This window comes from Momordica charantia (assembly GCF_013281855.1).
Source record: "Momordica charantia cultivar OHB3-1 chromosome 1 unlocalized genomic scaffold, Mcharantia_2.0 BLBB01000001.1, whole genome shotgun sequence".
NCBI lineage: Eukaryota > Viridiplantae > Streptophyta > Magnoliopsida > Cucurbitales > Cucurbitaceae > Momordica > Momordica charantia.
The window spans coordinates 23,789,738-23,810,609 of NW_028275157.1; the positions used below are offsets into that span (position 1 = coordinate 23,789,738).

Consider the following 20,872-nt stretch of genomic DNA (forward strand, 5'->3'; position numbering starts at 1 on the left):
GTTTTAACTTTTAAAATCTTAATTTTAGCGGTAGTTGTCTGATTTTTATAGAGTTTTACATATAGTCTTTTATATAGTACTTAATTTATAAAAAATGCAATATAGTCTCATTCGTTGTTTGCATGTTATTTACAATTATAGAACGTGAACAAATTGTGAAATTTAGTAAAAACTTTGCTTTTTAGTCTTCATTTACCTATCTTTTGTCTCAAGCTTTTGTTATACTGTGTCATATTCAAAAAGGAAAACCATTCTAAGTTAAAAAAGAGACTCAATTTACAAAAGTATTTTTATTGGTTAAAAATTACAATCTCATTCTGATTTTTTTGTTATATATCGATATATTTGGTTTTAGTCTCTATAATTTTAAACATTAATAAATTTTAGAAATTACCATCATCATTAATATGATGTTAATTTTAATTTTTTTTCTTAATTTTGGGACAACAAGCTTACAGAAAACGAGAGATTTAATATAAAAAAAACAAAAAAAGCAGTCGTATTTTATGTATTTTTAGTATTTTTGAAAATATGTTATGTAGAAGATTTGAATCATTTTTAAAATTGTTTCAGGTGTATTAAGTAACATATTTGTAAACTCCATTGCAAAATATATATATATATATATATATAAACTAGTGTTAATTAGTTATTAGATATTCAATAATGGAATATGATTAAATAATTCATTAACATATGCTTATTCTTAAAAAAAAATTAACATATGCTATAAATTTTTTAAAATACTGTATAATTTATAATTTATTAGGTTTTAGATGTTCTAGTTAAAAAAAATGAAATAAATTTATAATATGAAATAATATAGTATTTCAAAATTTTTATATATTTTCTTGATGTGATTTTATATTTTAAAATTTTAAATCCAAATTTTTATTACTTTGAATCACACAATTGAAAAATAGTTTTCAAAAACAAATATGATTCTTAATCACATACGTAATCTTTTTCAAAACTAATCTCAAACTAACGATAAGAACTATACTCTAAATTTGTAGACTAAATTTAGATATTTGAAAATATTAAGACTAACTGGTCTAAACGTAAATAAACTAAAATGGTATTTATTTATTTATTATTATTATTATATATATATATATATATATTTTTTTTTTTTTCCAACACAACGCTCCGAGCGCAGTCCCCACTCCCCACTAGCATAGCAGTCATCTTCGTCGCTGTCAAGTGTCAACATAAGAAGAGGATAAATATGTAATTGCGCAGTATCATGACATCAGCAAAAGCGTCCTGGTCCATTTTTTAGAAGAAATTTATAGATTGGGGTCAAATTACAATTCTACAATTTATTTGGGTAGTAAAAAATAAATAAGTCTCCGCCCGCCCTCCGCTCCCTCCCTTTTCTCTCTCGATACATTGAAGATTGCAGATTGCAGCAACCCTCCTTGTTCCCTTTCCCTCCCACCACTTCTCTTCTGTCGGTCCCCATTTTCTCTCCCAAACTCTGAATCTCTTGCTCTTCGTCTCTCTCAATCGCGCGCTCATCAATGATCTCACCCTCATCTCTAACAGCCTCATCTCTCTCCCGCTCCCAAGCTTGGATTTCTTGAGGGTTTCTACCCACATTTGCCTCTGTTTCAGCTTCCGCAACTTGCACGATCTCGTTGCTTCCTGGTTTCCGATACCAGGTATGGTGTTTTCTACTGTAACGTAAACCCTGAAAAAGTATGTGTGTTTGTGTATTTTTATTCCGATTGGACGCCCCCATCTGGAAAAAGTATCGACTGCGTTATTTTTGTGGCTTTGATTAGATTATAACATGGCTTGTTATTTTTTTTCTTTCCGGGAAAGAAACACAGCTTTTTGTTGCTATTACTTCATCGAGATACAAGAACCTTCCATGATAGGAAAATTGGATACGATTACAAGACTTCCACTCTAAAATTAAACCCTAGAAAAAGGCTTTCCAACTCAACTAATTTCGAAAGAAGAATAGTGACGGGATTGTTTTGATGAAGCAAACCAAGAAGCTGCATTAATGATAATATCAAATCTATCCAACCAAGGAGCCTGTTTGTCTTCAAATTTGCTGGGATTCGTTTCCCACAAATACCCCCATAAGATTGGGTTGACCATATTTGTCCATATAATTTTTGCCTTTTTGTTGAAACCATGACCAGGGGGTAAGATTTTGTTCCTACTTAGTTTTCCAGCAGAATTGGAACCAAAGGCATGCAGAATAAAAGGAAAGGGGTTGAACCAATTGACTGTGAATCACCAAATTGAAAGTTTTGTTGGTTCAGTTCGGTTTGGCAGTTTGAGTTCATGTGGGTGGGTCAATGCTACGCAGTATTACAATATAAATAACATCTAGAAGCAATTTTATTACTTAAATTGTAGGGTTGAGCATGTTAAGATGAGAGGGAGAAAAAATCGATGAAGGGTATAGTGGGTGAGAGAATTGGCAATGGATGAGGAGAGTATGCTAGGGTTGCTGTGCACTGTGCAGTGCTCTCCCTAGGGCTGTTGCTCACAAACGTAGAGGGAGAAAATACTACGGCTGCTGCTGGGCATGATGTGGGAGGGAGAGAAACAACCATTATCATGATTAGCTTTCTTCTTTTAGTTTAAATTTGATCTCAAGAATTCTTCAATTCAGTTGGCCATTATGTTATATGGTTCTCTTGCTAGTCGGTTTGACAGACTGAAGTTGCTATAAACCTGAACAAAAACTACAAGTGAAGGAAATCCAAACAGCCTTGTATATGCAACTCTAGGTAGGTCCAATATAAGACCCAAATTAGGTTACCTGAACCAACCAGTTTTGTTAAAATCAATTTCCTCATTTGTCTATCATTAGTTTGGTTACTAGTTTGACTGAAATCAACATAACTCTGTTGTTTTTGAATTATTTTAATCCTTTAAAAATATTTTATGATTCAAAGTTTTGGATAGTTATATTTAGTATTTCTGAGGAATGCTCGTGAACAATAAATACTCATACTTATCTAACTATGTTAGATGTTAGATGGGTTTATTTTTTTCTTATAAAAAAAAGAAGTTCATTTTTACAGTTAACTAAAGTATGAATTTGAGATGTTTTTTAATTGCTTGAAACCTTGCTAATTTAGTTTTTTTTTCCCCTCTTTTCATGGGGTATACACTATACATTAGTTTCTTCATTAATTGATATGATAATTGTGTTAGACTGCAGATTGTGGAAAATGTATTCTAGTGCAGATAGTGAATATTTTGGCACTGATTTTATAAATTGTTCGTTCAGTTATTGACTGATTGTTTGATTCTTCTCAAGGAGGTCACAAAGAACGAAAATGGCAATTTTACCTTCCATTTAAAAATTGGTATGTGCATATGTGATTATGAGATGGATGTTACAAGGTCATTTCTTGTTTAAAAAAAGGAGATGGACGTTACAAGGGATCCTCTGGATCAAGGGAAATTATTGTCTATGGAACCTCAAGATGAAGCATATTAATGCCGAACTCTTTGTTTGTCGGTTGCACCTTCTGAATTTTGTTTTGTTTCCCTGACACTGTAACATAGCTTAGCTTGAAATGTAAACTTTCATTGTAAAGCTTTTAAGCTTGCTTCACAAGCTAAAGTGAAATCTATTAAACAAGATACAAACTTCTTATTGGTTTTTTTTAATATTTTTATAAGAAACAACAAATGTTCAAAAGAGACTTAGAGGAGTGAATAACCGAAAAGAAAGAAAAAAACAAGGCTCCTGAAAGATTGCAAATATTTGAAACCAAAGGCATTTGAAAAACATAAAATTAAGTGCGGGCCATCCAAACATGAGAACGTGAACTACGAAAAAAGTCCTTCACGACTGGAAGTAGACAAGGAAAAGAAAAGTTCTTCCCAGAAGAAAAGTTCTTTACGTCTTTCAATTATGACTTATTTGAGCTTTATTTTATTTTTGACCGTTTGATGATTTTTCTTTTTGGTAAACTCCCCTAAAATTAATTGCCTTTTTGGCTTATTCACTGCTTCAGGGTTGTTTTTGGTCTACGGTGTTGTGGCTACATAATTGCTATGGCTGATCGTAGAAATGGTAATAGTCAACCTCCTAATGGGAAGACTAGTGGAGCAGCGAATGCATATTCTATTGATCTTGAGAACTTCAGCACAAGACTGAAAGCTATATATTCTCACTGGGGTGAACACAAATCTGATATGTGGAGCTCTTCAGATGTGCTAGCGATTGCCACACCTCCAGCATCAGAGGATCTGCGGTACCTCAAGTCTTCAGCACTGCATATATGGTTGTTGGGTTATGAGTTTCCAGAGACTATTATTGTTTTCACCAAGAAACAAATCCATTTTCTGTGTAGCCAAAAGAAGGTCTCTCTACTCGATGTTGTAAAAAAATCTGCTTTGGATGCTGTTGGTGCAGATGTTGTTATGCATGTGAAGGCAAAGAATGACGATGGTTCTTCCTTAATGGATGCTATATTTCGTGCTATTCGAGCTCAGTCAAAGGCAGATGGCCTGGACAGCCCAGTAGTTGGATACATAGCTAGAGAAGCTCCTGAAGGAACCCTTTTACAGACATGGTCCGGGAAGCTAAAAAGTGCCAACTTTGAATTGGGTGACATAACAAATGGGTTATCTGACTTATTTGCTTGCAAAGATGATAATGAAATTATGAACATCAAGAAAGCTGCATTTTTAACAGTTAATGTGATGAATAAGGTTGTGGTCCCAAAGCTGGAGAATGTGATTGATGAGGAGAAGAAAATCACCCATTCATCATTGATGGATGAGACAGAGAAAGCCATTCTGGAACCCTCAAAAGCTGGCGTGAAGTTAAAGACTGAAAATGTTGACATATGTTACCCTCCAATATTTCAGAGTGGAGGGGAATTCGATCTCAGACCTAGTGCTGCCAGCAATGATGAGTTACTTCACTATGATCCTGCCAGTGTGATTATATGTGCGGTTGGGTCCCGATACAAGAGCTATTGCTCCAATGTTGCCAGAACCTTCTTGATCGATGCTAATGCACTGCAAAGCAAGGCTTATGAGGTCCTTCTAAAAGCCCAAGAAGTTGCCATCAGCATGTTGAGGCCAGGAAATAAGGTGAACGGAGCATATCTAGCAGCTCTCTCTGTTGTCGAGAAAGAAGCTCCTGAGTTGGTTCCCAATCTTACTAAATCAGCTGGGACGGGCATTGGTCTTGAGTTTCGTGAGTCTGGTTTGAATCTTAATGCCAAAAATGACCGCATAGTGAAGGCAGGCATGGTGTTCAATGTTTCACTTGGTTTCCAGAACTTGAGGCCAACAGATAAATCAAATAGCTCTGTAGGTAAAACAAAAAACCAAAACTTCTCGTTATTGATTGCCGATTCAGTTATTGTTGGCAAAGAAAAGACAGAAGTTTTGACTGCTCCAAGCTCTAAAAATGTTAAGGACATTGCATATTCATTTAATGAGGACGAGGAGGAGGAAGAAGAAAAGTCCAAGGTAAAAGCTGAATCTAATGGAAAAGAAGCTGTGGTCTCGAAGACAACTCTAAGGTCAGACAATCATGAGGTCTCAAAGGAGGAGCTCCGCAGGCAGCATCAGGCTGAGCTTGCCCGTCAGAAGAATGAAGAAACAGCTAGGAGACTTGCTGGTGTTGGGAATGGATCTGGAGATAATCGTTCTTCTATGAGAACTGCAGCAGACTTAATTGCTTATAAGAATGTAAATGATTTGCCTCCTCAGAGAGATCTGATGATTCATATTGACCAGAAGAATGAAACTGTACTATTGCCTATTTATGGTAGCATGGTTCCATTCCATGTTGCTACCATAAGAACGGTCTCCAGCCAGCAGGACACCAACCGGACTTGTTATATTAGAATAATTTTCAATGTTCCTGGTACTCCTTTCAGTCCTCACGATTCAAATTCATTGAAATTCCAGGGATCTATATACTTAAAGGAGGTTTCATTCCGCTCCAAAGACCCAAGACACATCAGTGAAGTAGTACAACTAATTAAAACATTGCGGAGACAGGTTGTTGCTAGGGAGTCTGAGAGAGCTGAAAGGGCCACATTGGTTACACAGGAGAAGCTCCAGTTAGCTGGTAATCGTTTCAAGCCAATTAGGTTGCCTGAACTTTGGATTCGCCCCCCTTTTGGTGGACGTGGGAGGAAGTTACCTGGGACTCTGGAAGCACATTCAAACGGATTTCGTTATGCTACCACTAGGTCAGATGAACGGGTGGACATTATGTTTGCCAATGTCAAGCATGCATTTTTCCAGCCAGCAGAGAATGAGATGATCACTCTACTTCATTTTCATCTGCACAACCATATAATGGTGGGGAACAAGAAAACCAAAGATGTACAGTTCTATGTTGAGGTAATGGATGTTGTCCAGACCATAGGAGGTGGAAAGAGATCAGCCTACGACCCAGATGAGATAGAGGAAGAGCAAAGGGAGAGGGACAGGAAGAATAAAATAAACATGGACTTCCAGAGCTTTGTAAACCGTGTCAATGATCTTTGGGGCCAGCCCCAATTCAGCGGTCTTGATCTTGAGTTTGATCAGCCTCTGAGAGAGCTTGGATTTCATGGAGTTCCTTACAAATCTTCTGCATTCATTGTCCCAACTTCAACCTGCCTGGTTGAACTTATTGAAACACCTTTCCTTGTTGTGACACTTGGTGAAATTGAGATTGTGAATTTAGAGCGAGTTGGCTTTGGACAGAAGAATTTTGACATGACAATTGTATTTAAAGACTTCAAGCGAGATGTTCTTCGGATTGATTCTATCCCTTCCACATCACTGGATGGTATCAAGGAATGGCTTGACACAACAGACATCAAATATTATGAAAGTAAGCTGAATTTGAACTGGCGACAAATTCTCAAGACAATAACTGATGATCCACAGAGCTTCATTGACGATGGTGGATGGGAATTTTTGAATTTGGAAGCTACCGACTCAGAATCTGATAACTCTGAGGAGTCAGACAAGGGGTATGTGCCATCAGATGTTGAGCCTGAATCTGACTCTGAAGAGGATGATTCCGACAGTGCATCATTGGTGGAGTCGGAGGATGAGGAAGAAGAAGATTCCGAAGATGATTCAGAGGAGGAGAAGGGGAAGACGTGGGAAGAGTTGGAGAGGGAAGCAAGCAATGCTGACAGGGAAAAAGGAGATGAATCAGACAGTGAAGAAGAGAGGAAGAGAAGGAAGATGAAAACTTATGGGAAGTTTCGAGCTGGTCCTAGTGGCAATGTCCCCAAGCGGCCAAAGATCAGATGAAATCCGTAGGATACCATTGTTTTATTTTTAATATAATGTGCTTTTTGTGGATTAGATTTAGATCTAGTTCTTTAGCAAGTTCTGCCTAATGTAATTCAGTTGTCCGACTTTGGTTTCAATATAATCTTTTAGCTGATTCGGTAAAAGGTTGGTTCTGTGATAATTTTGTAGTATGTTTAATTAGTAAAACCCTCTGCTTGTAAATGTTCAGCATTGCTTTAGATGGCAGTCATTTGTTTTGGAACAGGTTGACAAGAAAAGCTGATGTGCAATCTGGTGTTTACCATTCACAAAAAGCTTGGTCATTTCAGATTATTATATGCTTGCTCTTCCTAGTGTTCTTATTGTGGTACTGGTAGCTCTTTCTTTTAAAGTAGTACTGTTCAATGTACAATCGCGTTTATTTTTGGTTGGTATTACATTATAATTCTCGGAGCTCTTTTACCTCTTTTGCCCCTTTTTTCTTTGTTTTTCCTTCTGTCTGAGCGTCTTAGCATTCTGATTTTTTATTTTTTGAAGAGTGTATACGCTGTTTAATATGTTCTCTCTCTCTCTCTTTCTTTTTGTTAAGTAACTTATTCATTTATATTTACTGATTTAAATTACTATGATATTCAGGTTAAGGCTGAAGATTTGAACCTTTAACGTTTTGATTGATGATATATACTTTAATTAGTCAAGTTATAAGTTTTACGTAAAAATTTTGTTACTTTGTAGATTGCATCAGGTCTTTTTGTAAGTTTCAGTTCAGAATAATTAAAAATAGATAGACTAAAAGTAAGTTTCAGCTCAGAATAATTAAAAATAGATAGACTAAAAGTAAGTTTCAGCTCAGAATAATTAAAAATAGATAGACTAAAAGTATTGTTTAACCAAATAAATATTAGCATAATGATGGACCATTTTTCCAATTTTACTTGAACTTGCAAGTGGTGATGGCGAAGAGGAAGACCAGATTCTTCCCTTCACAATCCAATTTCCAAGATCTTGAGACTTGAGCTACTAAAACTGTTCCCAAAAGGGCAAGCAAAGCAAGAGACCATTGCCTTCTTTTTTTAGATAAAATATTAACATAAATTAAACAACAAAATATAATACATTCCGATAAATAAAACAAATTCTTTTTTAATGGATTGGAAAATTGAATCTATGTGAGACATTCTATAAACGATAAAAATATCTATTTAGTTCTTGAATTAAAAATAAAAAATTATTTTAGTCCTCATCTTTATTTTTCTTTTGACAAATTGGTATCGTTATTCTGAGTAAGTATAATGACATGTTAACATGAGCATATATTCAGCCTACGAGAATTTGTATAAACATATATTAATTGGTAAAACAATATTCAAAAAAATCAAGCTGATTTTTTTTCTTTCTTTCAAAGTTTATACTAAAATAGGTATCATAAAAGTTCACGAGTACTAAAATAGTTATTTTTTAAAAGTTGAAAGTTCATGAATAAAAATAGAAACCGATCTAAAACCTTATTGATAGATCTGAACATGAAAAATTTGAAGTTGAAGAGAAGTTTGGTAATGGATTTGTGTGTGTGACAGAGTGTGTAGGAGAAAGAATTGATAAAAATAGCATTTTGTCCCCCAAAACGCAGCGCTATTCAGACAAACATGGCACGGTTTGTTTCAACTTTCTACACTTTCTTGGGCTTCCTTCCACATGCAAATTACGAGCCATAGCCACAGCCAAGCACGCCTATTTCACACACCAAAAGGAAAAAAGCTTTGCCTTTTCATCTCAAAAAAGTGAACAATTTTTTGGCCAATTCAAATATATTATTACCTTCGTGACATTGAAATTTCTCCATCACCTCACCACCTTCATAATTATTATCTTTCCTACAACAATAGTTTTCTACCTTTTATTTTCATTGTGTGCCCACAATAAAGTTTCTAATATTATCCGTTACGGGTAGAAGTCGGACCCGCTACGTGTCGAACGTTTGGAGGACGAGCCAGATCACCTTATCAGAGCTCAAAGAAAGGCAAGTTAGTCGAAATTCTGAACTCGCCAGCACTCCTCTGCACGCCATAACGGCGAGATTGACTAAGCGCAGACAGTGTCATTACAAGACATGTCGTTCAAATATAGAAATCTCGGGCCCACCTATCAAATTCGGCAGCCCGCTACCACCCATAAAAGGGTAGAGGACGACCTCAGCATCACGGTAGAATCTCTTCTAAAATGTACCACTTGCAATCGAATTTACTTAAGCATCGGAGTGTTCACCTCTATTTTACAAGACAACCATCTTTCGAATGGGATAAGCTACATTATTTGTATGGGCCAAATATATGCATGAACATTATTGACATTTTTTAAAAAGACTAGTGTATTACCACGTGCAATGCACGTATAAATTTTTTTTAATTATAAGGTAACTTAAATTTTATATAATTTCACGTAAAATATTTTAAGTATAATTATTTTAAAAAATAATTAAGATTAATTTTTATATATATTTATTATTATTGACAGCTAATTACTAATAATAAAATGTATTATTTATAATTATTTTTTAAATATATTATTTATAATTAATTGTTAATGATATATTTTGTAAATAAATAAATTAAAAGTAAAGCAAAAAAGTATATATTAATAAAAAAGTAAATAGGTATTTTAATATTTTTATTTTTGAATTATTTCAACCTAATATGGGTCCTTTATTTTATTTTTTTAATATTTTGTTTGTTTATTAAATATTTGTTTAGAGCTGACATTTTGTTATATATGTTGAATTTTTTAACTAAATATAAATTATTTTATAGATTTAATTTTATATTATAATTAAAATTATTAAAGAAAAATTTTTCAAATTATTATTAGAAAATAAAATGACCAAAAGTTTTATATTCCACTTTACGATTCTATACAAATTATTGTTTATAATTAATTTATTAATTAAACATTTTTTTTATATATTGACTTCTATGATTGTTTTTTTTTCAACAATAAGAACATGAGCTTGTAATTATCTATATTTTAAACAAATATTCTAAATAAAATTGCTCAAAAAAAAACATTCCAAATAAAAGAAATACACTAAACAATAAAAAACATTAGTAACAAAAAAAATCCAAATCCTAAACTAAATAAAATTGCTAAAAAAAGAAACATTCCAAATAAAAAACACACTAATTAGAAAAATAACAATAGTAACAAAAAAAAATCCAAGTACTTACTATACACTCATCTTTTGGAGTAAATATGCTCAGATTGCTTGACATATACTATTATTCAACTTTGTAAAATTGTGGAATGGTAATGTCACAAACCTAGTATTCGAGATATGTAGATTCAACATATGCCTCACTTGCAACTTGATGAATATGTCGTAAATATCTCGAGATATTTTCAAAATTGAATCAGAGATGTTTCAAGGAACTAAGAATAAAAAAGTATTGAAACTTGTGAAAAACATGTAGAAGAAAGCCTATTTTTATAGTAGTAGAGGATAAAACGTTACAAAAGCTTTTCAAATTCTAAAACTCTTGAAATTCTAGTATGAATTTTAATTAAAGAAAAAATTAATTTTATGTTGTTGGAAAACTTTTTGCATTCTAACCTTTTATATTCCATGCATTTATAGTATTGATAATTGATAATTAATAATTAATAATTAATTTAATATTTGTAATAATATATTAATGGCATAATTGGTAAATTTGTAAATTTAGTAAAGGGCAAAAGTGTCCAAAAATGTTTTTCCTACATCCTACCTTTTTAATATAGTATAGATAAGAAAAACAGTGGCCAATTCATGAGTAGGAGTCAACACCACGAAGGACACAACAACCACTAGAGAATGAACTGATTAGTTACCAAATTTAACAAAGGAAAAAATAATGAACTAATTTATTTTTTAAAAAGTAGAAAACAAAAAGTAAAATCACTGTAAAATTTACATATGGGCAAGGAAGTAATGAAACCTCCGCCCTTTTGATCAAGAGTATATGCGTTAATCATATGAGTTATTATAACGATCGATATATGTCCAACATTACATCACACTCACTTCTTTTAAGTAGTCTCTATCTAAATATGAAGCAACTTTTATAGCTTAGGGAGAGAGGCAACTACCCTTAAATATATGGACCATGATGCCCTTGACATAACAAGCCAATTTCTTTACCTGACTTACCCCTTGTGTATATTTGACAAGCTTTATTTTATCCTTTTTATTATTCTTGTTTTTTTCCTTTTTAATGAAATGATTGGTATTAAGTTGAACATAAAATGTGAAAATGTAGTAGAGAATTATTAGTACAACCAAATCAATTTAACATTTATGTTTCATTCTCAGAAGAAAAAAAAATTCTTGTTTTGTTGTATAGTTTTTATAAACATTTTAAAAATCTAAGTCAAATTTTGAAAACTAAAAATACAGTTTTCAAAACTTGTTTTTGTTTTTAACTTCGGCTAAGTATTTAAATAGTAAAAAAAAACAAATGTTTTTTTTTAAATGAAAAACAAAAAACGAAATTGTTATCAAATCGTGTGAGATATATTTTCTTACTAACTTTTCTACACACACTTCTTTTTCATATGTCATTTGCTTTGCTGGAGAAGTATACATTTTTTTTATTCCATATTTCATCTATTTTTTCTATTTTTAGTACGACATGGAGGACTAGAAATTCAAACTCATGATCTTTTGGTCAGAAATAGATGTCATAACTGTCGAGGGTTAATCTAACTCATCTTTTTAAAGTTTCGATTAAGTTCTTATTTGATAAATCTAGGTTTAATATTTTACAAATACTATGTCACCATTTTGATATTTTAATTCAAAAACCTTTATTTACTAAAGTTTCTAATTTTGACCAAATCATAGTAATTTACCAAAACAAAAAGAAAGAGACTTTTGATTGGTATGTTAGTTATGTATCATTATTTAAATTAAATAGTAACTCAACCCATGAAATTAAAGACAAAATCTGTCTGATTTCTTTTAACAGTTAGGTAATATATATATATATATATATATATATAGTAATCCCTTCACCTACTGGCAGAGCTCTTAGAAGTTTCCTTCACCAACCTTTGATTAGAACTTTAAAAAGAAGTGGCTTAATTAGCAGCTTTTGTCATTCAAATAAACTATGCAACTTTTGCCCAATGGATGAGAACTGCAAAACCCATTAATTTTTCATCAACAAAGAAAAAAAGTGAGTGTCAAGTGTCAAGTATGAAGTGTAAGGATGCTTTTGATATGGAGTGATTAATTAAAGTGATTAAGCAACAAAAGTAGGCTAAAAAAATAATTGCAAATTCCAATAATGTGAATTTCTTTTTTTTTCTTTTTTCTTTTTTTAAGGCAAGCCAGAGGAGAAAATTCCAATAGCTTATAAATTATGTTTTAATTTCAATGAAAAAACAATTGAGAAGACAAAATTCAACTATTATGAACCGGAAAATCGAACTAGGTGATAAATATTTTATATACTATATTGGATAAATCGTATTAGTAGAATATCGTTTATTTGGGTGTATAATATGGAAGATTGTTAGGGCCGTCTCTATTTCTCATATTTGACGAGAATGTAATTCCATAATATATGAGGTGTCTCTCGTTTCATTCTCCAATTATTTTACATTTTGTTCACAGTTATTTTTATTCGTATGCATGTGTTACTATTTGGGCAGTCGACAAGGTAACTTTCATTCTGATCTCAACCATTGATAGGTTATGTTTGAGAGTTATTTTTATAATTGGATAATTATTTTTTTCTTGATTCGATATTTGATATGTTTTGTTTTCTTTTTCGACAAACCTCTTTATTTCTTCTGTGTCTTGATCTTACAAATCCATCTTTTTTTCCTTATCATATACCTGCCATTTGAATGATAAAAATAGCGAAAGATCTTTGTTTTTGGTGAGGAAAAAAAAAGTATGATACTTGTTATAATATGGTAATAAAATAAAATGACCATTTTATTGTCTTAAAAGCTCATATATATCTTCCATAAATATAGGTAGCAAAACGTCTCGGTCAATCCAAGAGATCATGGACCCATGTCAATGAGGTAATAATAACTTCTCTAGAGATATTCATGAGCCAAAAAAAACTCATTCAATTAGTCAATTAGTCAATTAATTAATTATTTGCTTTGTAAGTTTCGTTGAAATCCTTCCATCAACAGGACATTTTGTATTATGTTATTTAATAAAAATATGATCTTTCAAAAGAATCCAAAATTATGTATCCACATGGCCGAGCTGGACAAAACGGATAGCTGTTACTCCAAAACTTCTAAATTTGTCAGTAAACTGAGGAATTCTTCTGCCATTTAATCCTGATTATGATATTGGTCAACTGCGTTACTGTTGGTTGCTCATGTTTAATGATGCTTTGGAACAAAATACTAGAAAGTAATGAGTGTGTTTCAAGACAAACGACCCCACATGTGCGTCTGAATATTGGTTTGAGAGCTGCCATTAATTGTAAAACCAGCGTTGGGTTTTGTCAATTTTCAATTTTTCTGAAGCCCCGCAGCCTCAGGCTGGCTTTATGGCAAATGGGTCTCGCGTGGACATTGCTTTCAACCTCCAAACGCGAGGAGTGACTCCTTCGTGCCTTTTTCTTTAATGGGTAATATGAGTGGTTTTTTGTTTTGGTCCCTTCTGCCCCATTGGCGTTAGGATTTTGGAATCTTCTAGGTGAGTTTGAGAGGCTGGAAAATTGAAGAAATCATAAATTGCTTCTTCTCCGAACAGCTGGTTGGTGTTAGGTCAAATCTTGTAGGGGTTGAACTAATTCGCTGTCCTGATTTGTATTCATCTGGTTCTTGGTTCTGGGTGTTCATGGTTTCTGGGTGTTGTATTTTGGTGGAGTGGTTGGCCGGAGGATCTGTTCACATGAACTCGGAGATGAATTTGTGAAGGGATTTGCCTGTTTCTTCTCTGTATTGATAGATTCTAAGGGTTTCTTCCTCAAGTTTGACTGATTTTGACTAGTTTAAACGATACCCGTCTGTGTAGTGAGTTTTTTTCGTCAGAGAAATCAGTCAACCAACTACATTGCCGCTCGTTTTGGAAATTTGAACTTTGGGTTTCTAGGGTTTTCTGCTAATTTCGGTCTTGAACGAGAAATCGAGTCGGGGCTTCAGTGTCTGCTTTCACAAGCCTTTTACTGGCACTACCAAGGTAGAGTGGGGGCTTTAAGTGGGCCTCAGTTCTGGAGTTTCTGTGTATTATATGCTTGATGGGTGCTTTTGCACTAAAGCTTGGCTATATTTTGAAGCCCTTACATTGAAGTTTTTTCCTGCATTTCTCAGTGGAAAGATGGCTTGCGTGAAGCTAGGATCCAAAAGTGATGCGTTCCAAAGGCAAGGACAGGCCTGGTGTGGACTGTGAACTTAAAACTCGACATTTTTCTTTACTGCAACAGATATCAATTTTGTAACTTGCATACAATTCTCATTGTCTCAATTAAATAGGTAGAGAATTGAGGTTTAGCCCTATAGATAGTAGTAGAAATTATGCTGGTAAGTTCTCTGATGTTTTTGAAACCAACTGTGATTAGCAAGTTCAGTGTGCTTTAGGTTGCCATGGTTTCTAAATGACTCTCTTAGTACTCAAGTGGTTTCAATTTGATCTAAATTATGGTAGAAAGTTAGACAAATTTATTTATGCTGTGCACTTACAGTTGTTCTGTGATTTGTTCCTTCATTGTACTCAGCTAAGGCGACAACTTTTAAGTCATGTAGGCATGTTTTTATGGTCATATATGAATTTGGCACTTATCTACATTGCTAATTATGGAACTCCTTGGGAGCAGAGTGAATAAGAGGAGACCTTCCTACTTGATTTTTGCAGTGTTAAATATTTGTTAATGGCTGCAGGTTCTGCACTAGTGGACTCCCAAGTGACATTATTGTTGAAGTTGAAGAGATGTCATTCCATCTACACAAGGTAATTTATGTTATCTCTTTAATTCAAATGTACATTATGCAGATATTTCTAATGTGCTTCACGCTGTTTTATCTTTTCGTTAGGGTAGTTTGTTGGGAAGGGGGTTCTTAGAATGCTTATAAACCCTTAAGAAAAACCAGATGATTTGATTGTTTAGGAAAACAAACCCTTTATAAAAATTTGATTCATTGTTCAAAATATTTTTTTTCTTTAAATAATGTTTCTGATTTAAAGAAGAATGTTGGGGAATCCTCCCTCCTCTTATATTTGTAGCTGTTTGGGACAACTTATGTATGTATTAATTGTTCTCATGGGAAAATCTCCTAAACCTAAAATATTTAAGGTCAAGAAACCTGTAAGATATTTATGTCCCGACTTCTGAGGCATTTGCAGTTTCCTCTGCTATCGAGAAGTGGGGCTATGGAGAGAATGATTGCTGAAGCACCTGAAGAACAGGAGGAAGGAGCTGTAATAAATATTCCTGACATTCCTGGGGGTGCCAAAACATTTGAACTGGTTGCGAAGTTCTGCTACGGGGTGAAACTTGAACTTACAGCCTCAAACGTTGTCTACCTCCGTTGTGCAGCTGAGCGTCTAGAAATGACTGAGGAGTATGGGGAGGGTAATCTCATTTCTCAGACTGAGGTATTTCTGAATCAAGTTGTCCTCAAAAGCTGGACGGACTCTCTGATGGCACTACAGACCTGTGATGATATTCTTCGCCATGCTGATGAACTCCATATAACTAAAAGATGTATTGAGTCACTTGCTGTTAGGGCATCCACTGACCCAAGTTTGTTTGGTTGGCCAGTTATAGAGCATGGAGGACCGATGCAAAGTCCTGGTGGCAGTGTTTTGTGGAATGGCATAAGTACAGGAGCCAGACCAAAAAATTCAAGTCTGGATTGGTGGTATGAGGATGCAGCAACCTTAAGCTTGCCTCTTTACAAGAGGCTAATTACTGCCATGGAATCGCGTGGCATCAAACAGGAAATTGTTGCGGGATCTGTTACTTCCTATGCTAAAAGGTACATTCCCGGTCTGAATCGGCGTCAAGGTCCCAGTGAATCTAGTAGTAGACTGGCACCAGTGGCTTTGGGAAACCCACCTTCAGAAGACGAACAAAAAATTTTACTGGAAGAGATTGATCGGATGCTTCCAATGCAGAAGAGCCTAGTTCCAACTAAGTTGCTCTTTGGTTTGTTACGTACATCCATGATTCTTCGAGTCAATCCCTCTTGCATCTCAAATTTGGAGAGAAGGGTAGGTACGCAGCTTGATCAAGCCACTTTAGAAGATCTTCTGATGCCCAATTTCTCTTACTCCATGGAGACACTTTACAATGTTGACTGTGTCCAAAGGATTCTTGAGCACTTCCTTGCAGTGGATCAGATCTCACATGGGGGTGCCTCTCCATGTTCAATTGATGACGAGCAGCTGATAGGGTCACCCTCTTTGACACCAATTACCATGGTCGCAAAGCTGATAGATGGATACCTTGCAGAAGTTGCTCCCGATGTTAATTTGAAGCTTCCTAAGTTTCAAGCTCTTGCTGCTGCAATTCCCGACTATGCTAGACCTTTGGATGATGGCCTTTATCGTGCTATAGATATATATCTGAAGGTATGGATTATATTATAATGGAAATTGAATTGCATGCGACTGTACAGTTGCAAGTCATAAATATTGATTTCTAATTTTGCTGGCTTCATCATCTTCAAGAAAGTGTCTCAAGGACTAATATTTTATATCCTCTAACATTTATCTTAGATCAAGTCAACCCGATTCCTTGGACTGGATCGTAGTTTGTTTTATTTCTGACTAAAAAATAATCTAAGCGTTGTAACAATCTGTGTGGTTGTAAGCATTAGTAAGCTCTCTGGATGCGAAGAGCACTGGGAGAAGACAAGTTGCATTAGATTGGGAGACACTACCCAAATCAAATTAATGTTATGACTTTTCACCTTTATGTTGAGGATCAAAGATGTGACATGTAACCCAATAACAGCCCTATGGCTTGACCGGGGCACTGGACCATTCTTGATTATATTGAATATGAGGTTTGCTAACTTCTCCTAATGTTGTTAATCTGCAGTCGCACCCATGGTTGGGAGAGTCCGATCGAGAACAACTGTGTCGATTGATGGACTGCCAGAAGCTGTCTCTAGAAGCTTGTACCCATGCTGCACAGAATGAGAGGCTACCCCTTAGAATTATTGTTCAAGTACTCTTTTTTGAACAGCTTCAGCTCAGGACTTCAATTGCTGGCTGTTTTCTGGTTTCAGAAAATCTTGATGGGTCCAGACAGTTGAGAAGTGGCATTGTTGGTTCTAATGAAGGAGGAGGTTGGGGAACAGCTGTCAGAGAGAATCAGGTTCTGAAGGTGGGGATGGATAACATGAGGATGAGAGTGTCCGAGCTCGAGAAGGAGTGCTCGAACATGAGGCAGGAGATCGAGAAGCTGGGCCGAACAAAGGGTTCGAGCACATGGGGAAGCGTGTCGAAGAAATTCGGGTTCAAGTTGAAGTCTCAAATGTGCAGTGCTCAAGAGGGTTCAGTGAGTAACCAAAATAATGGGAATAGGAAAACAGAGAAGTTGAAGAACAGCCAGGGAAAGCAGAAGAACAGAGCTGCTTCAATTTCAAATGAGTAGAAACACCCTTTTACCACTTTGCTTATTTATTTGTTTCCCAATGTGCTTATTTGCTAGTGATGTTGCTGCTTGTACTTTACAAATCAAAAATACATAAGACAAGAGGTCCATTGCTTGCCCCTTTGTTGCATTTGTTTATATTATTCATTTTGTTATAATCATCCTCTCCAATCCATTTAGCATTTGCAATGGAGAAGACTAATCTCACTGTTATATGATTGTGTTTAGTTGCAAGCAAGCTTGGAAAAATGCATCTCTTCAGAGCAGAGTGATGACAATTGACAACCAATGTTTCTAAACTTCGACGATGATGAAAATGTCAATGTCTCAATTTTATAATGTAAATGAAAATATTGATAAAATGTTGATGTCAATATAAAAATCATAAAAAAATATATTTATTTATTTTTATGATTTTATACGGAAAATCATAAAAATAAATAAATAAATATTTTAATTAACAAAGAAGTATTTCAAAATTTTTAGGTAAATTAAAATATGGTAATGTCAAAACAAGCATAGTTCAGCGATAATTGGCATGTATCTCTAATCAAGAGGTTGTAAGTTCAACTCCCACCCCACGTGTTGTACTAAAAAAAATGTAATTATTAATATTATATCTACATTAGTGACATTTTGTTGATTTTTTTTCATATATCTTCAACTTTTTTGGGATACTATGGCACCTACGTGGGTGTTCAATCCATGGACAAAACAGAAATGTCTACATGTCTAAAAAAATTTAATACTCTAATAACAAGTTGGCTTTGAATAAAAATTGATAATGATTTTATTATTAATTTTTTTTTTTTTTTTTTTGAGAAAAAAATTGATAATGAACTAACTAGGTAGGGTTTCTTTTTCTCCTCCCCTCTTAAGTCAGCAATTTGATTAAGTCTGAACTACGGATCAATTAAGCTTGGTTTTCTATCTGCCTAAGATTTTGAATATCATTTCGGGATTTTTAATGATTTCTAGACAGTTTTTTTAGTTCTCCCCTTTTTTTTCAAAAAATAATGATAATAATATTGTATTTAATAACTGTTTTTTGTTCTCTTTTTTTTTTATTGAAAAAACTTGATTGTGTTATTTTAAAATTTCTATCCAATTTTTTAAATGTTTAAAAAAGAAAAAGAAATAATAATAGTTTCCAAATCCTTGTGTTTTCTCAAAAACTAAAAATGAGAACGTTATGAAACAAACCCTCAAAAATTGCAATACTTAAAGTGTCGAACAATACTACTAGGGTCACCAATCACTGCAAATTTGATAACTATTTACTTTTAGAAAAATGTAGGCGGAAACTGTTGTCCTTAGTTTCTCATTGAAAACAACTGCTGTCCTGAAGTTAAATAAAACTGGGTTCAATATAGTTTTATGGTGCAATCTTTCTCAGTATTTGAAAGTGAAACTTCCTCCTTAAGCACATTATATTAAAAGAAGATAAGATACAAGAGTACAATACAGCAGACATCTTGAGATATACAAGAGAAAAGAAAACACCAATGATTTACAAATGAATCTGGACCACCAAATCCAGTCACAACTGCTCTCCACAACAATGACCACGATGATGAAACTTTATATATAGATGAACTAATCAAATTGTGGAAAAAAAATTAAGAGGGTGGTGGGATGAGAGACTTAGTTTGACAAGAATTGGCTATACTTTCTTCTTTGTTTTTGTTCCTTTTACTGGACAGACAATTATGCATCTATTTTGAGGAGAGTGTTCAGCGATGTACTGTTGAATCTTTGAGCAAAGCCTCTAATCACTAGGACGATAACATCTCGGAGGTGGCGGGAATGCACGATCAAGTCAACCTCATTTTCGCTGTCGACGACTATTCGAAGCCGATGTTGATCGCTTCTAAAAAGTTCAACCTGTTACATAATTGGACACGTTAGCTAAGATTATAGAAAGCAATGTGATGAGGCAATTGTTGAGAGAGTGAGAAGACCAAAAAACATGTTAAGTAATCTATAAGACATTAAATTTACTCTAATAAAACTCATTAGTTTAAACTTTTGGGTTTAGTAGTAATCTAATATGGTGATAGAACAGTTCGAACTCCTATAACATCATTTCTTTACCATTTAATATTGATTACCCCTTGCTGAGTCTTTGGTAAATTATTAAATCCACAAGTGATAGGGAGTGTTAATTTATCTATAAAAGATTAAATTTATCATAACCCACGAGAACATGACACAGTTCAGTAGAACACAATAAAGACATATCATATGTTAATTATGTACTATTCCAAGAGCCCTATAGTTATGTTGTTCTTAATCATTGCTCAATCTTTAAGTGAACCCATTTGATTATTAAATTGCCAAATTCTAAATCATTCATAAGTAGAACAAATAATTGAACATTGACGTTGAGATGTTAGTCCAGAGAGGAGGGAGGGGAGGTTTAAGCCCAAGCACGTTTAAAGCTAAAGACACTTACATGAAATGGAGGAGTATAACTTCCACGGATTTCAGTAGTTGGAAAAGATGTTTTAGAACCTGGTTTCACAACCTTCACTCTTTTTTTATTAATTTCCAGAATTCTTCTCTCAAGGCTTCCAACTATAGAAATCTGGAGGATATCAGCAAAATAATGGTTAATTTATCTCTCATGTTCATCCCTTAAAACAAACTACATTGTAATAAGAAACATTGTGTGAAATAAGAAGTCGCACCTTCTTCTGAGAATGATCCTTGTCAAATAACACCTGTTTCAAAAATGTTGAGAAATGAATCCAAGGGAAAAGAGTTAGAACAAGAACACTATCGCAAAGAATGAGGCAAATACACAAATCGAGTCCAGAAAGAACAAGAAATATTACTATTTTTTCTCCAAATTTTCACGACTTCACGATAATCTACATCTTACATCATTCAATTACCAAAATATAATATTAAAAAATTTTAAAAAACACATCCCTTAGGCCGGGTTTGATAACCATTTTTTTTATGTTTTAAAACATGAACTTGTAAATACTACTTTCAACTATGTATTTTTTTGTTTTGTT

The 20,872-nt window shown here is 34.0% G+C and overlaps 3 protein-coding genes across 8 annotated transcripts in view; 2 read left to right on the forward strand and 1 right to left on the reverse strand.

The window, feature by feature from the left end:
• The first annotated feature begins 1,325 nt into the window (after positions 1–1,325).
• Positions 1,326–7,406, forward strand: LOC111015723 (FACT complex subunit SPT16). Of its 2 annotated transcripts, none has more exons than XM_022290830.2 (2): positions 1,326–1,664; positions 3,996–7,406. In XM_022290830.2, exon 2 carries the CDS (start codon positions 4,036–4,038, stop codon positions 7,258–7,260), a length of 3,225 nt encoding a protein of 1,074 aa, XP_022146522.1. In that variant the 5' UTR covers positions 1,326–1,664; positions 3,996–4,035; the 3' UTR covers positions 7,261–7,406. The 2 variants fall into 2 exon arrangements, with proteins under 2 accessions (XP_022146522.1, XP_087978836.1); XM_088122710.1 differs by lacking the exon at positions 1,326–1,664 and adding an exon at positions 3,315–3,338.
• A 6,261-nt stretch (positions 7,407–13,667) lies between these two features.
• On the forward strand, positions 13,668–18,007 carry LOC111015741 (Phototropic-responsive NPH3 family protein). Of its 4 annotated transcripts, none has more exons than XM_088126619.1 (5): positions 13,668–13,874; positions 14,560–14,610; positions 15,127–15,196; positions 15,590–16,819; positions 17,292–18,007. In XM_088126619.1, the coding sequence occupies exons 2-5, from the start codon at positions 14,567–14,569 to the stop codon at positions 17,847–17,849; spliced, it is 1,902 nt and encodes a 633-aa protein (XP_087982745.1). In that variant the 5' UTR covers positions 13,668–13,874; positions 14,560–14,566; the 3' UTR covers positions 17,850–18,007. The 4 variants fall into 4 exon arrangements, with proteins under 4 accessions (XP_087982745.1, XP_022146549.1, XP_087982739.1 ...); XM_022290857.2 differs by having other exon boundaries at positions 13,669–14,428; XM_088126613.1 differs by having other exon boundaries at positions 13,669–13,874; positions 14,560–14,625.
• Positions 18,008–19,247: 1,240 nt separating this feature from the next.
• Positions 19,248–20,872, reverse strand: part of AIR9 (Outer arm dynein light chain 1 protein) — a 31,980-nt gene continuing 30,355 nt past the window's right edge. For both annotated transcript variants that reach the window (XM_022290854.2, XM_022290855.2), the window contains 3 exons: positions 20,540–20,572; positions 20,305–20,436; positions 19,248–19,733 (listed from right to left, as the gene is read on the reverse strand). In XM_022290854.2, the coding sequence (XP_022146546.1) occupies positions 19,557–19,733; positions 20,305–20,436; positions 20,540–20,572 (342 nt within the window). In that variant the 3' untranslated portion in view covers positions 19,248–19,556. The remainder of the gene's footprint in view (positions 19,734–20,304; positions 20,437–20,539; positions 20,573–20,872) is intronic.